Source organism: Geotrypetes seraphini, chromosome 3 (assembly GCF_902459505.1).
Source record: "Geotrypetes seraphini chromosome 3, aGeoSer1.1, whole genome shotgun sequence".
Classification (NCBI taxonomy): Eukaryota; Metazoa; Chordata; class Amphibia; order Gymnophiona; family Dermophiidae; genus Geotrypetes; species Geotrypetes seraphini.
Genome location: NC_047086.1, coordinates 339709307 through 339727843, shown reverse-complemented (window position 1 = coordinate 339727843; position 18537 = coordinate 339709307). Strand labels below are relative to the sequence as shown.

At 40.4% G+C, this 18537-nt stretch overlaps 1 protein-coding gene across 4 annotated transcripts in view; it reads right to left on the bottom strand.

The window, feature by feature from the left end:
* UGP2 (UDP-glucose pyrophosphorylase 2) overlaps positions 1-18537 on the bottom strand; it is a 100313-nt gene that overhangs the window by 19668 nt on the left and 62108 nt on the right. For all 4 annotated transcript variants that reach the window (XM_033936042.1, XM_033936040.1, XM_033936043.1 and 1 more), the window contains exons 8-9: positions 7181-7423; positions 3923-4027 (exon numbers count right to left, since the gene is read on the bottom strand). In XM_033936042.1, coding sequence (XP_033791933.1) covers positions 3923-4027; positions 7181-7423 — 348 coding nt within the window. The remainder of the gene's footprint in view (positions 1-3922; positions 4028-7180; positions 7424-18537) is intronic.

The following is an 18537-nucleotide window of genomic DNA, read 5'->3' as shown; positions in this document are numbered from 1 at the left end:
AACGATCTGGACATAGGTACGACGAGCGAGGTGATTAAATTGGTGGATGACACGAAGTTATTCAGAGTAGTGAAGACGCAGGGGAATTGCGAAGATCTACAACATGACATAATTAGGCTCGAGGAATGGGCATCGACATGGCAGATGAGGTTCAATGTGGATAAGTGTAAAGTGATGCATGTCGGTATAAAAAATCTCAAGCATGAGTACAGGATGTCCAGGGCAGTACTTGGGAGAGACCTCCCAGGAAAGTGACTTGGGAGTTCTGATCGACAAGTCGATGAAGCTGTCTACACAATGTGCAGCGGCGGCAAAAAGGACGAACAGAATGCTAGGAATAATAAAGAAGGCAATCACGAACAGATTGGAGAAGGTTAGCATGCCGCTGTACCGGGCCATAGTGCACCCTCACCTGGAGTACTGCGTACAGCACTGGTCGCCGTACATGAAGAAAGATACAGTACTACTCAAGAGGGTCCAGAGAAGAGCGACTAAGATAGTTAAGGGGTTGGAGGAGCTGCCGTACAGTGAAAGATTGGAGAAACTGGACCTCTTCTCCCTTGAACAGAGGAGATTGAGAGAGGACATGATCAAAACATTCAAGGTACTGAGGGGGATAGACTTAGTAGATAAGGACAGGTTGTTCACCCTCTCCAAGGTAGGGAGAACGAGAGGGCACTCTTTAAAGCGGAAAGGGGATAGATTTCGTACAAACATAAGGAAGTTCTTCTTCAGCCAGAGAGTGGTGGAAAACTGGAACGCTCTCCCGGAGGCTGTCATAGGGGAAAACACCCTTCAGGGATTCAAGACAAAGTTAGACAAGTTCCAACTGAACAAGGACGTGCGCTGGTAGGTCTAGTCTCAGTTAGGGTGCTGGTCTTTGACCAAAAGGGCCGCCACATGAGCGGACTGCTGAGCATGATGGGTCTGACCCAGCAGCTTTCAATTATTCACTGTAGGAAAGAATGCACCTATTTTACAATTCGATCTAAGCAGTGCATTCAATTTGATCATGACCTTGCTTGAATGCTTAGACACCATAGGAATTTCTGGTCAGGTTCTGAATTGATTTAAGAGCCTCTTAAAAAAACACACATCAAGTTTTTAGTGAGGAAGTATATTCCAAAAAGTGGACTAACTGCTGTGGCATTCCACAGGGATCACTACTGTCTCCTTTCCTCTTTAACCTTTATATGGCCACTCTGGGAAGAGAACTATCTAAACTAAACTTACAAACATACATTTATGCTGACATCACAATCGTTGTTCCTTTTATCACACTCATTAGAAACTAAGGATTATAAAACATCTACATTCAATCTCATTGAAAAATGGGCTAAAGATTTCAAACTTAAATTGAATTCAGAAAACAAATATATTCCTTCTAAGTCCATCCAACAAAATCATGGAATCCTCTCTTCTGATAAATGGAACGAATTATATTATCAGTCCTACAATAAAAATTCTAGGCGTCACATTAGACCAATCTTTAACTTTCGAAACCCATACTGACATCTTGATTAAAAAATGTTACTATACTCTTTGGAAAATACATACATTAAAATCTTATTTTGATTTCTCATCCTTCAGATTATTGGTGCAATCTCTGATACTAAGCACATTGGACTACTGCAACATCATCTATTTAGGATCATTCAAAAAAAAAACTATCAGGAGATTGAAACTCATTCAAAATACTGCAATACGTTTGATATTTGGGCTGAAAAAATCCCCATACTACAGGAAATTACACTGGCTGCCAGTGGAGGCCAGAATCATTTCCAAACTTGCATGTTTGTGCTACAAAACACTGGCAGGCCTTGCTCCCATTTATCTTGTCAACCACTTTGTATTCTCTACAAACCTTTGACCCACACGGATAATTTCTCTATTCTCTTTTCCTACGCTAAAATGATATACTGTAAAAAGATTCCTGGACAAAACCTTAGCTTACCTTAAGTGCCCTATTCATGAACTCATTGTCCTACCAAACATTTAGGAAATCTGTGAAATCTTATTTGTATGACAAATTTGTTTGAGAAACCTCTTCTGTGAATTCTTCCCCTTATGAAATATTTAAGGAAACCTGTGAAATCTCTTTTATATGACAATTTTGGCTAAAGAAACCTAATCATAGTAGTTATATAATTCCATTTGTATTTCATCTGCGTCTGGCAGATTCTCTTTGTTGTAAACCATTCTGAATTGTTAAGGTATAGTGGGTTATAAATAAATTATTATTATTAAGTCAAGCGCAGTCGCTGGCAGTATTCAAATCCAAGCTAAAAGCCCAATGTTCGATGCTGCCTTCAACTCCTAACTCCCACTCACCATAAAATTACCTATGCCCATCTTATCATTCTCTCTGCAAGAAACTTCCCAACCCCTATATGTCCTGTCTGTCCAATTAGATTGTAAGCTCTTCTAAGAAGGGATTGTCTATTGCATATTACTTGTACAGCACTGTGTAAGCTTTTCAGTGCTATAGAAATGGTAAATACCAAAGTAGTAGTAAGAGGATTGTGAAAAATTGCAAAAGGATTTTGTGAGACTGGAAGATTGGGCATCAAAATGGCAGAGGACAGTTAACTTGAGCAAGTGCAAAGTGATGCATGTGGGAAAACAAACCCTCAACCTATAGCTATATGTTGCAAGGTTTCACATTATGAGTCACCACCCAGGAAAAGGATCTAGGTGTCTTCATTGAGGATATGATGAAACTCTGCTCGGAGTACGGTGGTGGCTTAGAAAGCAAATAGAATTTTTTGTTTTCCATTCATATCCTGATGATTCCCAAGATGAAAATGTTATGTCTTTGTATCGTTCCTTGACGCGTCTACACCTTGAATACTGTGTGCAATTCTGGTTGCTGCACCTCAAGAGATATAGCGGAATTTTAAAAAGGTACAGAAAAGGGTGACAAAAGTGATAAAAGGAATGGGACGACTTCCCTATGAGGAAAGGCTAAAGCAGCTAGGGCTCTTCAGCCTTTAGAGATGGGTCAGGGAGATATGATAGAGGTCTATAAAATACTGAGTGGCGTGGGTTGATGCGAGTTGCTTGTTTACTCTTTCCAAAATACTAGACCTAGGAGGCATGTAATGAAACTTCAACATAGCAGATTTAAAATGAATAGGAAAAAATATTTCTTCACTCATCATGTAATTTAACTCAAATTCAATGCCAGAGAATGTGGTGAAAGCAGTTAGTAGCAGGGTTTAAGAAAGGTTTAGATAACTTTCTAAAAGAGAAGTTCATAAACCATTATTAAGACGAATGAAGATAAATCCACTGCTTATTTCTAGAATAAGCAGAATAAAATGTTTTACTCTTTCAGATCTTGCCAAGTACTTATGACCTGGATTGGCCACTGTTGCAAACAGGATATTGGGCTTGATGGATCTGCGATCTGTCCTAGTATGGAAGCTCCTATGTTCTTATGAGGTAGAAGCAAGGATTGATTTTAGGGATTATATCAAGTACTCATCTGGGTATGATAAACCTTTGTTCTGACTCAGTATAGCAAATAGTTATATATGAAATATAATGTGGTCTGTTATGCAAACACCCCAATATGTGATCACTGCCAAAATTCTTGAGCTCTACATGTAATATGAAGCCAATAACCTTTGTTAAGCAAACAAGCCTAAATCTTTAGCCCTTTTAAAGAATTGTCCTTCCTGTATGTATTGAAACATTCATAGCTAAATACCTAACCCACCAGAAGTATGCCAAGTACATACTCTTTTCTAAGAATCTGAAGTCTATATATTTTGATATACAATGACAGCACAAAAGAAAGTGATGTGTTACAATTCTTTGCCCATTAGGAGAATAATAACAGGAATTTCAGTGTTAAGATACATATATCTAAAGGAATTAGGAAGTCTATAAAAGGTTTTATATACAGTGTCACACACACCTTAAGTGCAACATGCTTGCCAAATGTCACATCTCCTGAAACTGTGAGGTGATCCAGTTCCAGCATGTCTGGTATGCTTTCAAACCTCCTGAGATAATCTTGAACCTTTTTGAAAAATAAACAAACAATATTAAAATCTAAGGTACTAAATTTCCACAATCTTACCTGTGAAATACTTGGTGGTGGTGGTGGTGGTGGTGGGGAGCTAGCAAACAAATGTTAAGATATGTAGGGTTTGTTAATGAGGCATGAAAAGTATGTTTTACCAGGCTATCAAACCAGCTCTCTCCTCTAAATACAAGGAAAGAGGAAAGGTTTACAAGACTATTGCTTAGGATTTGCCTCTAAAACAAAAAATCTTCCAAAGGGGGAGAAATAATGCACTCTGACTCTTCCCTCCCACATTTTCTTTTGTACTACTACTAGTCTGGCTTAAAAACGTCAAATGTCTTAACAAAAGAATTTCAGGCAACATATTTAAAGATGGTCAGAAAGTTCAACTATTTTCTGCTAAGCTTATCTACATTAGGTATCACATACCAAGCTTCAAATGAAACATCTTACTTTACAGATATCTAAATCATGCTCATACAATACATTACAATAAATAAATCAGTCTCTGTCTTCAGAGTAAAGCACTGTCTTTTAAAAACTAGCTCAATGAGAGATGGAAGCCTAGGATTCATGAGAAAGCCAAACGTGTTAAAACAAATTTCTCCCAGGAAGAGGCTGTGTTCTCCATACTAGTGCTGCCCGATTCAGAGAAAAATATTTTAATTCGATTGAATTCACCCTGTTGAATCGATTTTTCGATTTGATTCGATTCACTGTTAATGACACAGCTTTTTAAGTTTAAACATTTTATTTAACCAAGGCAATATCATATCAAAAATTCCCAGCTTCCATCCCCAGCCCCCAATACTCACCAGCCCCCTGCCGATTCCCAGCTTCCATGCCAGCCAAGACTCACCAGCCCCCCTGTCGATTTCAGCTTCCATCCCCAGCCCCCAAGACTCACCAGCCCCCCTGCTGATTCTCATCTTCCATCCCCAGCCCCCAAGACTCACCAGCCCCCCTGCTGATTCTCAACTTCCATCCCCAGCCCCCCTGCCAATTTCAGCTTCTTTCCCAAACCCCAGGCCGATTCTCAGCCCCCCTGGCCGATTCTCAACCCCCTCCCCCCCCCCAGCCGATTCTCAGCCGCCCTGCCGGTTCAGTTACTTACTCGACTGGATGTGGAATCGCGGGGAAGAGAGGAGAAATGCGAAGACAGACAGAGCCAAAAAAATACCCTTTGCTTCCGAGGTCCACTGCACGAGGTCTGCAAGCTCCCCCCTCAACGCTCCCACGTCCTTTGTTTCTTCTGATGTAACTTCTGGTTTCGCAAAACCGGAAGTTACATTAGATGGGAACGAATCCGGCGGCCGGCGGTGAAAAAAGAATGAACTTTTTATCGGGGCTGAATAGGTGAGTCCGATTTTTTACAAAAACAAACCGATTCGAATCGTGAATCGGGCAGCACTACTCCATACTTACCGTAATCATTTCATACAAAGCCTACTCTGAGCAAAAGGGAAATGAGGGGGAAAGGCTGTAAATCGGATCCTCTGCACCAGAAACTTAATATATGTTAAAAACTTAAAAGCAATACTTTTATAGTGTAAACACCACATGGCTTTGGTCTCTTTCAAAGAATTCAAATTTTGACTTTAAAATATTTCAGTACATTTGACCTGAAAGTCAAAAGGCATCCCTGGGAATCCTATATAATAATATCCTTAGCGCACATGTGCACTTCAATCTTTGTGGCTCCATGCGTCCGTAGCTCTGTGGCCGTCAGGAGTGCGCATGCGTGCTTACAACGGCCCCACACTCGCAGACCCAAGGTGATGTTGTGCGGTCTGGCTGGCTCCCTTACACTCCATGCCCGACGTTTATTTTTAAGTTCAAAGCCGCCATCGCACCTCACGAGCCGCACCTGCGTTGGAGAAGGCTTCTGATGCAGGCGGGGAGCATGAGAGGAGCCGCCACAGCAACTTTAAACTTAAAAATAACTCCAGCAATGGACTAAGGGAGCCGGCCAGACTGCGGGAAGGGAAGTGGGGAGGGGGAAATGCAGCTGCTGCTGCACAGGGATGCGGAAGGGCAAGGAAATAACGCTGCTGCTGCACAGGGATGCGGAAGGGCAGGGAAATAACGCTGCTGCACAGAGAAGTGGAGGGGGAGGGGAGGGAAATGCTGCTGCACAGGGAAATGGAGGGGGAGGGAATGCTGCTGCGGCTGCTGAACAGGGAAGTAGGGGGGAGGGAAATGCTGCTGCTGCATAGGGGGCAGGGAGAGAGACAGATAGAAAGAAAGACAGACAGCGGGAGGGAGGGAGAAGTAAAGAAAGATAGACAGCGATAGGAAGACAGAAAGGAAGAAAGACACAGGGACAGGGAGAGACACAAAAAAAAAAGACAGACAAAGGGGGACAAGGAGACAGAAAGAAAGAGACAAGGGTAGGGAGAGAGACAGAAAGAAAGAAAGACAAACAGACATACGGTATATTCTAGCACCTGTTAATGTAACGTGCTTAAAGACTAGTATAGAATATACTAACAGTTCCACCCAGAATTAATTCAGCCTACTTCCTTAGTCAGAATCCTCTTGCTTCCTCCAGCCCCATCCCCTGGACAATATGTCTTCCAAATTGTGTCAATAGAACAAATAGAAAAGAAATAAGAGGAAAACACTTATACAGAAACACAGTAAGCTTATAAGCTGCCTCCCCCTTCAGAAAGAAAGCTTTTTTTTTTTTTTTTAGTTCGATTTGGCCTTATTTTTGGTATAGTACTTTACAACGATTTTCCTCTTCCCAAAGCATCCATGACCCTTACTGCAATCTAGTCACACACATGGGCTTTTTACTAACTTCTCAACAGAACATTTAAGGGCATATTGGGCACAAACACCTAGCACAGATTAAAATGATTTTCTTCTAAAAAGGACTGGGTGCAGGCCAGCAATAGCCTCCATCTTCTACTCAGTTTGCAGTTCAAAATGGTTCCAGGTGACATGGAAGGATGGGGGGGGGGGGGAGAAGAAACATACTAAAACTTACTAAACTTCTGAAATATATAGTTCTATGAATTTATGAGAATATTTCAGACAACTTTCTGCTAGTTATGTGTAAATCTAATCGTAGCACACACAAAACCCAGGCACTGCCTATCATTTTAAAATTGTTCTCAACATATACTACATTCAAGTTCTTACCTTTGTAAAAGAGCCTCCCAGTTTAACCAGAGGTACAGTGGGAAATTCTCGCTTCTCACTCATAGTTAAGGACCCAGCATTAAGACTGTACAGGTTAGACATCACAAGCAGAAGATCCGATGTAGTCTTTACAGGCAGGAAACGGCTACGAGGAACATTAATACCCAAGGAATTTTCAAAACTTTTAACGGCAGCACCAACAGCAGTCTCCAACTGAATAACATTTAAGCCACCATCCAAAGTCTGGAACCCCAAAACAGAGAGACCACACTTAAGAAAACTTAAATAAAAAGGGACTCTTACATGATAAAGATGAGGCCTAATATTCAGCCAGCAGCACTCAGTGTTTTGCTGACTGTCACTGGTGTCAGCCAGAGAACTTCAATGCTGGGCCATACCCAGGCTTCAGAACTGAATTTCTGCATTTCCAGAGCCAGCTAAAGCATAGCCAGTTACAGGTAAATGCAATATTCAGTACTTAACTGGCCATGGATTACCGCATAAAGATAGGACCACATAAAAATCATTTTATTTATGCAGTTAACCTTGGCTAGTAAAATGCTGAATATCAGCACTTAACTGGCCAAGTGCTGATTCTGTCCCATTGTCGTCCCCCCCCCCCCCCAAAAAAAAAACCAAACAAACCGGTTTTCAGTTAGGCACTATTTCAACTGCATCAGAATTCACTATTTCAACTGCATCAGAATTCAGTATTTTCTAATCTTGTAGTATATATATATATATATATATATATATATATATAAATATAAAAGAAAAAGCAGTGTTTGGCCTAAAATTACAGCTAAAGAACTAAAATGGTAAAATGTTTTGCAAATTCAATTTCTTCCTTTTTAACATTTTATTACAGAGAGCTTCTGCTTAATTCATACACATGCTGGTCAAATGAAGTTTTTGAAGAGAATAATGTAAAACCAGACCATTATGTACATAGTGATCTGTCTTTATAACAAACTGTGACTGATAGAGAAAAGTGCAATAAAAATCACTTTACATATTGATATTACTCCAAAACCAGACAATTACACTGCACAACAATTTTTTGGTTAAGTCTTGATTCCTGAAAAGTTTTTGGTGATTATGACAGGTACCAACTTGGTATGCTCAAATATGGTTTTGGTTTTACTGCATCACGTAAGAACTATGAGAAATAGACATTTTTATGTTTACTGACAATAAAATATATAGTCAAGTTTACGTTTCGCACAAGCGACTAAATGAAACAGAATTAAAAGTGTTTTGCTCCCGAGTTTCTTTTATATTCAGTGTCTGGTGCATCACGTTGTAGCATCCAACAATAGTCGGCAAGCATTGACGGATTCCAATTGCCCTGGTATCGTTTCTCCATCGTAGCTATGTCTTGATGAAACCTTTCACCGTGCTCGTCACTCACAGCACCGAGATTTGCGGGGAAGAAGTCCAAGTGTGAATGGAGGAAATGAATCTTGAGTGACATATTGCACTTCATTCTCTTGTATGCTTTGAGAAGTTTGTCTACCAGCTGAATGTAGTTTGGGGCTCTGTAATTGCCCAGAAAATTGTCAACAACGTCTTTCAAGGCTTTCCAGCCAATTTTTTCCGGCCCAACTAACAGATCTTCAAATCGCTTGTCACTCATAACATGTCTGATCTGGGGGCCAACAAAAATACCCTCTTTGATCTTGGCATCAGTTATTCTTGGGAACATCTGTCTTAAATAACGAAAACCTTCCCCTTCCTTGTTCATTGCTTTCACAAAATTCTTCATGAGTCCCAGTTTAATGTGAAGAGGAGGCAAAAATATCTTTGTCGGGTCAACAAGCGATTCATGTGCTACATTTTTCTGTCCTGGAACTAACTTTTTACGGAGTGGCCAGTTCTTTCTAGAATAGTGCGACTCTCTGTCTCGGCTGTCCCATTCGCAGATGAAACAGCAGTACTTTGTATAGCCAAGCTGCAGTCCTAGTAACAGAGCAACGACTTTGAGGTCTCCACAGATATTCCAGTTATACCTGGTTGATAAGACACTTATGGGAGAAAAAATTGTTTGCATCCAAATATAAGAAAAAATCACGACAAAATTGAAGATTTCTCTGAAATGGTACGTGATGGGTAATTTTTGATGTAATATTCATGATCAGCACCCAAAATTCTATAAGAAACACCCAGCAGTGTTCAGGAAGCAAAAACTTTGTTGTGCAGTGTTACCAATGGTTAGTGCAGTGGCCTGAGAACCAGGGGAACTGGGTTTGATTCCCATTACAATTTCTTGTGACTCTGGGCAAAATAAAGTACCTGTATATCATATGTAAATTGCTTTGATTGTATCAAGTCCCATTATCCTTAATTTATTTAGCAAGGAGATAAATTATGCAAGTCAGAAAATAAATATCTATTGAATAAGAACCTTAATGCATGACAAGGCCAGTATTTTCATTTCATGCTATTTATCAGGGTGCCTTTGGCCAAGATTCACTAAAGGGAGTCAATTGGCCGAATCCTTGAAAACAGCGATTGATTCACTATCATATTTGCATACAAATGATTTGCAAGGAGGTGAAATTCCAAGTTTCCAAGTTTATTAGTTTTTAATATCCCGATCATAAAACAAATATCTGACCGGTTAACAATAAAATTTAAAAGAGAGAAAAAATTAGAAAGAAATAATAGTAAGTGCGTAAAAGTAAATGAAGTGAACGTAAATGACGTAGACTGACAAACTGGAAAGTGAGGATAAATGGGGAGGAAGAGAAAAGTTACTTAATTTAGAAGAAATGAGATAGGGGGGAAGGATAGAATGAGAAGGGTAAGGGTGCATGGTTGATGAGGATAAGGCTGAAAAAAATATATAAAAAAAAAAAAGAAAAAAAAAGTTTAGATTATGATTTATCAAAGGCATCTTGAAATAGGAAAGTTTTAAGCTTAGTCTTGAATTTGGGTAATTGAAGTTCGTCGCGGAGAAATTGAGGAAGAGAATTCCATAATGTAGGTGCAGTTATTGCAAAGTTGGTTTTACGAGTATAATAGGATTCTTTTAAGGATGGAATGAAAAGAAGTTTTTGGTCGGTTGATCTTAGAGAACGGGGGGAACTTTGAGGTATTAGTAATTTGTCAAGAAATAAAGGCAAATGAGAAAGTTTGATTTTGAAGGAGAGCAGGATAATTTTATAGATAATGCGGTGGGTGATAGGGAGCCAATGAGCCTCTTTGAGAAGAGGGGTGACGTGTTCGAATTTACCTTTTTTGTAAACAAGTTTTATTGCCGTATTTTGTATAAGTTGTAGACGTCGAAGTTCTTTTTGGGGTAGTCCATTAAAAAGAGAGTTACAGTAGTCTAAGTGGGAAATAACTAGGGAGTGAATAAGGATATTAATTGAGTCGGTGTCTAAAATAGAACTGAGTGAACGAATGATACGTAATTTAAAGAAGCAAATTTTTACAACTGAACTTATGTGATCACGAAATCATTTGCATGTAAACTCCCAATTCAAAGCGATTGAGTAGGGGCAGAGCCCTGACAGCAGTGACAGGAGACGTAGCCTCCTGTCACTGCTGTCAGGGATTCTGCCGGCTTTAAAAGATTTTTTTATTTTTTTTTTTAAATCGGGCACATATTTTGCGTGCATTACACATGCAAAATATCAGCCCAATTTAAAAATTATTTTATAGCCCCCCCACCCATTCCCAACAAGTGCCCCTTCCCCCCTCTCTCCCCGAACCAAAAAAAAATGTGCCCCCCACTGATGCAGCTTCAAAATTATGTCCCTGATAAAGATTTAAAACTTTGGCACTGAAATAGAACGTCCTCCCATAGACATTTTTCAAGTTTTTCAAGTCTGCCCATTTTATTGCACCCTTCAATGTATATACCTATTATTTACGTATTCTTCTACTGTAATATCTGCACATAAGTTCCTCCAGATGTTGCTAATAAAGATGCTGAAGAAAAAGGCAATAAACAGGAGGAAAAAAAAAGAGATGCAACCCTTTCCTTTCTAACCATAAGAAACAGATATAGACAGTAGGAAGTTGTTGACAAAGACTAGGAATAGGGGGGCTTAGCTGGGAGGCCTCCAGAAAAACAACCAACCTTGCAGAGTATGAAAAAAAAATTAGATGTAAGGGTTAATATAAAAGAGCACTTTTCACTGGGGAGTGAAGTCCAGTCCAACATTCAGTGTGAGCAAACATGGGCAGATGCTGACAGTTGCCTTTACACATGAGATGCATATTTAAATAGTGGAGATCAAAAGAGGGTGGGTAGAATTGACTTTATACATAAGAGGATTGATTTTAAGACTCTTAAGATATAAAAGATGCAGAATTAAGATTTGTAATCCTAGTGAGAACTAGAGCCAGGAAGTACTGCTGGGCAGTGCATATGCTCCAAATGTTTATAATCAAATTATTTTTTATGATGGGGGTGCTGAAAAGTTCTCAGCCCAACCAAGAAGGGAATGACGTGAAGCCATTCCATAAGTTATTCCACTTATTCACCCCTAAGTTCTTACTTGGCACATCATGTCTGAAGTTTCCGTAACCCTTCCAAAAATACTTTGATGTCTGGTCACTGAAATACTGCTCTGTTGCTGTAATCACCTCTGAATCACTCAAAACTTGTCACCCTTTCAAACTCTTTTTAAGGTTTGGAAACAGAAAATAGTCAGATGGAGTAAGATCTGGTGAGTAAGATGGTCCATCGTGCTCAGCAGTCCGCTCACGCGGTGGCCCTTAGGTCAAAGACCAGTGCCCTAACTGAGACTAGCCTTACCTGCATATGTTTTGGTTCAGCAGGAACTTGTCTAACTTTGTCTTGAATCCCTGAAGAGTGTTTTCCCCTATAACAGACTCCAGAAGAGAGTTCCAGTTTTCTACCCCACTCTCTGAGTAAAGAAGAACTTCCTTACTTTCGTACGGAATCTTTCAATTTAGAGAATGCCCTCTCATTCTCTCTACCTTGGAGAGGGTGAACAATCTATCTTTATCTGTTAAGTCTATTCCCTTCAGTATTTTGAATGTTTCAATTATGTCCCCTCTTAGTCTCTTCTTTTCAAGGGAGAAAAGGTTTGTACAGAATCTTTCCCCTTTTAAATTTAGAGAGTGCCCTCTTGTTCTCTCTACCTTGGAGAAGGTGAACAACCTGTCTTTATCTACTAAGTAGGGTGGATAGTCTATGCACTTAAACCCCAACTGTGTCAAAACATCCATCATTTGGCCAGTCCTATGAGCAGGTGCATTGTTTTGCAAAAAGAGAACTCCTTTCCTCAGTTTCCCTCTCCTTTTTTCTTTCAATGCATCTTAAATCAGCACAGCAAATTACAGTAGTATTCTGCATTAATTGTTTGGCCCCTTGGAAGATAACTAACATCTTCTTGATCCCAAAACACTGTTGCCATGACCTTTTCTACTGATCTCTGAGTCTTGAATTTCTTTGGCCTTGGGAGAACCTGAGTGCCACCACTGCATGGACTGTTTTGTCTTGGGATCTTAGTATCTTTCCTTAACAGTAACTAGCTGATCCATAAGGTTGGCACCAGCTCGCTAAAATGCTGCAAAATCAACTTGAAGTGTTCACTCAACGTTGTTTCTCTTCAGCATTCAAACATCTGGGCATTTACTTGGCTGACAGCTTCTACATACCCAGCTGTTCGTGGATAATACACCCAGCACATTCCCTAGATCTCTGTAGCATCTCAGCAATTTTTTAGCTGATATTTGCAAATCTGCCAAAATCAGGTCATGGACATGGTCAACAATTTCAGGAGCAGACACCATTTGAGACCTCCCAGACCTTGCTGTATCTTGCAAGGTGACCAAAAAGGCATGCTGTAGGGACTCCCTGGGCAGAGTAGCAACATAATGAGAACTGCCGAAACGCAAAATGATCCAGAGCACTCAATGACCAGGATACCTGGAGAGCTGGAAAAGGAGAAAGACTCCCATCCGCCTGAAGGAAATGCCCCAGATTACAAAGCCCTTTCATACCCATCGTTTAAAAACAATATTATCCTGACCAGGAGGACAAAAGGCTGCGTTACCCACTATGGGTGTGTGGGAAGCTTTTAAAGCATCCTCGAGAGGAAACTTCATATCACTGAGCACATAAATCCAAAGTGGAGAAAATCTTCATGTTAGATCTGGAACAACAAATCAAAGATGAGGAACAAAAATATATTGTTACAAAGGACCCTCAATTATATAACAAATTATGTCAGCTTAAATATCAATATAATAAAACTGTATCCACACAAGCAGGAATGCAAATTTGTATGACCGAAGCTAAATATTACACGGAAAGTAATAAGAACACAAAATGTTAGCTTCATATTTAAAAAGGAAAAAAGGCAAAATTCATATCCAAGCCATACAAAATAAGAACAATGTGACTGAAACCTCATTACCTGAGATTCTTAATGTATTTCAAGAATACTAAGCAAAATTGTATCAATCAGAATCACCCTCAGATACTACTACCTTGCTCTCCTTTCTACAACATATACATGGTCCCCATTGGTCTGAATCTGATAATATAATTCTAAATAAGACACTGGATGAGGAGAAAATATTAGCTGCTTTAAAGCAATTACAATCAAATAAATCTCCTGGTTCAGATGGACTTCCAACAGAATTTTATAAAATCTTCAAAACTGATTTCCTGAAACATCTTTTGAATTATCTAACTCCTAGTACTATTAAAAAAAAAGTTGCTTCACAGAAGCAATAATCACAGTCCTACCAAAGCTCAATAAAGATTCACTCTCTGTACAGAACTATAGACCAATTTCACTCCTGAACGTGGACTATAGATTGTATGCTAAAATTGTGGCAATAGGATTAAAGAAGTCACTTATAAAATCATACGTCCCAATCAAATAGACTTCATGCCGGGACACCTCATTTCTGATAATTCTCAATTGTTCTTCCACTTAACTCATATTGCTGAAACTTCCCAAGATCCTATCATAGACATCTCTCAATGCAGAGAAGGCTTTTGATAGCATCGAATGGAACTATCTTTTACATGTATTAGAATGGTTTGGAGCGCAACTCCGATTATTGAAATGATTAAGGTTCTATATTCAAGTCCTTTAGCTAGAATAATAACAAAAAACTCTCTCTCCCCTTTTGCAAATGGATCCAGGCAAGGGTGCCCCCTCTCACCTTACCTGTCTAATCTGGCTCTCGAACCACTCCTAATCACTCTTCGAAGTAATCAGAATATTTCTGGAACTGCATATAAATCTCTTGAAATTAAACTTTCCACTTATGCAGATGATGTTCTCTTCTTTGTTTCAAATTTGAGTACATCAGTTCCAGAGATTTTACACACCATTGCTGCATATTCATATTTTTCGGGCTATAAAATTAATCAAGAAAAACGGAAATTCTACCTCTGAATCACTATGCTCATTCTGAGCTGGTTAAACCATATAATCTTGTTTGGGCACCAGAAAAAATAAAATATCTCGGCATTGAACTTACTAAATCCTTCACAGAAATTATAGATATCAATATGAAGAAATTACAAAAGCCTGCCAGAGATCTAATACATTCCTGCCACCCTCTATACCTCTCATGGTGGGGAAGGCTTGAAACAATTAAAATTATGTTCATGTCCAAAATAAACTACATCTTACTCAAACTATTCCCCCTCTCGTTCTACAAAAAAATAGATACGCTTTTATCTTCCTTTTTATGGAAAAACAAACAACCTCAAATAGTCCTAAAAAAAACTCAAATTAAGAAAAGAAAATGTAGGGCAGGGGTGTCCAATGTCGGTCCTCGAGGGTCGCAGTCCAGTCGGATTTTCAGGATTTCCCCAATGAATATACATGAGGTCTATTTGCATGCACTGCTTTCATTGTATGCTAATAGATCTCATGCATATTCATTGGGGAAATCCTGAAAACCCGACTGGATTGTGGCCCTCGAGGACCGACATTGGACACCCCTGATGTAGGGGTTTCATTTCCAGACTTTTACACCTATCATAAAGCTTGTATCACCCATCAAGGCTTATATTGGTTTGCAGAACCCAGTGAATATCTACCAATTTGGTTTGAAATAGAACAGCAATCACCTTGGACCTACCTATCTGCCTCACAAACTTTGATTGATAATCCTTTAATACAGATGATAGTTAAATGCTTATTGGAATTTGATAAACAGTTAAAGTTCCCTCAGTTGATACATACGTCTCTTTGGTTCAACTCTAATAACCTCATTAACAAGAAACCTTTCCTTTGGAAAGAATGGATAGATAAGGGAGTGTACTTAATTAGTGACCTATTAGATACACGCAACTTATTGCACCCATTTCTGATAATCCAAAGCAAATATAAACTACCACACTCTGCATACTTTAAATGGGTGCAATTACATCACTGTATAATGCATACACCATCCCTTAAATCGTATCATTCTCATCCTCCCACTCTACATAAGGCACTTATTACCCATAAATGGTCATGTTGCATCCAACTTATATAAAAAATATGTTGAATGTAATAATACTGTAAATGCTATATTTAGAGATGTTTGGGAAAAGGATTGTGGACATCAATTGGATGACCAAGCCTGGGCACTTCTTTGGACAAAATCATTACGATCCCTATCAGCTACTACGTTACAATCCATGTACTTTTTATACCACAAAGCGTTATGGACTCCTCATAAACTCTCAGTTGCAGGCCTCTTACCCACAAATGCATGCGGGAACTGTACTACTCGACAGGATTAATTAATACACACGATTTTTGAATGTTCCATAGATCATTCTTTTTGGTTAGATGTCTGGTCTGTTTTGAAGAAGATCTTTCAAGTGGATTGTAACATTTCATTATCGATAGTGATATTTTAAACACAGTTTCCAAATATTTCTCTACTAGATTTAGATAAGAAACTTTTTGATATTTTGCTGACTATTGCACAAAAATTAATTGTATTTAATTGGAAGTCCTCTACTTCCAATGGAATCTAGTACTTCAGCACCATAAATATGAATTAGCTCTAGCAAAGCATAGAGGGCAATTATACTCAGTAAATAAATGCTAGTCTTTACTACATATATATTTACAATCCATATTGATTTGATCTCTCTTTCTGTTTAATATGTACAGGAAGTGTCTGGACATTGGTCTCTATTTTATACTGTGCTGAAAGCCTATTTGTATACCACTCTTGAATGTTACTCTTTGCAATGTGCTTTTATGATTTGCTTTTTTGTTTGTTCTCCTTATTTGAAAATTAATAAAGTTTCATGATAAGATATGAGGCAGCTTTTTAGAGGAGAATTAAGTCATATAAAAAGCCAAAAAATGAGAAGGGGGAATGAATGAGGATGGTACATGACTACAACAGAGGGGTGGAAGGGATAGAAAGAGGCCCAAAGTGACAAAAAAGCACAGTTATTTACCGTAACAGGTGTTATCCAGGGACAGCAGGCATATATTCTCACATGTGGGTGACGTCATCTACGGAGCCCCAGCGCGGACAGCTTTTCAAGCAAACTTGATTGAAGTTTCAAGTTTGCACACTGCACCACGCATGTGCTAGCCTTCTCTCCCACTAGAGGGCGCATCCCCACCTCGTGGTCCTCAGTTCCATATCCAGCAAAGAAGCCATCCCCGGGGAGGCGGGCGGGTTGTGAGAATATATGCCTGCTGTCCCTGGATAACACCTGTTACGGTAAGTAACTGTGCTTTATCCCAGGACAAGCAGGCATGATATTCTCACATGTGGGTGACCTCCAAGCCAACCAAAAAAGGGCAGGTGGGAGGATGGCAATTTAGGAAAACAGATTATGTAACACCGACTGGCCAAACCGGCCGTCGCTTCTGGACAAAGTGTCCAGACAGTAGTGAGAGGTGAATGTATGAACCGAAGACCAAGTGGCAGCTTTACATATGTCCTCTATAGGCGTGGATCGGAGGAAAGCAATCGAAGCTGCCATCGCTCGGACCTTATGCCCCGTGACTCGACCCGAGAGCGGGAGACCAGCCTGAGCGTAGCAAAAAGAAATACAAGCAGCTAACCAGTTGGACAAGGTGCGCTTGGAAACAGGGTGTCCTACTCGATTAGGATCAAAGGACAAAAACAATTGAGGAACCTTCCGATGAGACCTGGTACGTTGGAGATAAAAGGCCAACGCCCTCTTACAGTCAAGCATGTGAAGCGCCGCCTCACCAGGATGAGAGTGGGGCTTCGGGAAAAATACCGGAAGAACAATGGACTGATTGAGGTGGAAATCAGACACAACCTTAGGCAAAAATTTAGGATGGGTGCGAAGAACCACCTTGTCATGATGAAACACCGTGAAAGGAGGATCCGCAACCAAAGACTGTAGCTCGCTAATCCGACGAGCGGACGTGAGCGCAATCAAAAAGACTACTTTCCAAGTTAGAAACTTGAGGTGAGATTTGTCGATAGGCTCAAAAGGCGGCTTCATCAGTTGAGCTAAGACCACATTAAGATCCCAAATCACAGGAGGAGGTTTCAGGGGAGGATGGACATTCACAAGACCTCTCATGAAACGAGAAACCAGAGGATGAAGAGAGAGGGAACGACCCTCGAGATGTCGATGGAATGCCGCAATGGCACTGAGATGCACTCGAATGGAAATCGTCTTCAGACCAGAATTCGACAGATGCAACAGATATTCCAGCACCGAAGACACGGGAACCGAACTCGGGTCCAGATGGTTCGAGGAGCACCAGGATGAAAATCTGGTCCACTTCTGGGAATAACAAAGCCTAGTCGAGACCTTTCGCGAGGCCTCCAAAATCTCCTTCACCATAGCCCGTAAGTATGACGAATACGAGAAGGCGTAATTAAGGACCCTCGTCGCCATCAGAGAATTGGCGTAGAGGCGACGGCCAAATTTATCGAGGGTCCGACCCTCCCTCCCAGGAGGGACCGCAGCAGACACCCTTGAAGGTTGCGACCTCTTAAGCGCAGACTCCACCAGGAGCGATTGGTGCGAGAGTTGCCCCTTGTCAAATCCCTTAGGAGGAATAGTCCGGTATTTAGATTCCATCTTGGTGGGCACTACCACGACTGTAAGAGGGGCTTCCAAATTCCGTAGAAAGGTCTGATGGAGGACCTTGTTCAGCGGAAGGCGGGGGGATTCCCGCGGAGGAGTAGGAAGATCCTGCTCCTCCAAAAATTCTTTAGTATAATGGGAACCCGCCAACAGGTCCACCCCCAAAACCCTCGCCATATCATGCACGAACTTTGAAAAAGATGAAGTTCTTGCAGGAGGGGAGGGTGTCCGAGATCTCCCCGCCGAGGCGAAGGGAGAGGCCTCGAGGGAGTATCTCGGCTCCCTACCAGATCCCGATCCCCACGAGGCACGGTCCCGT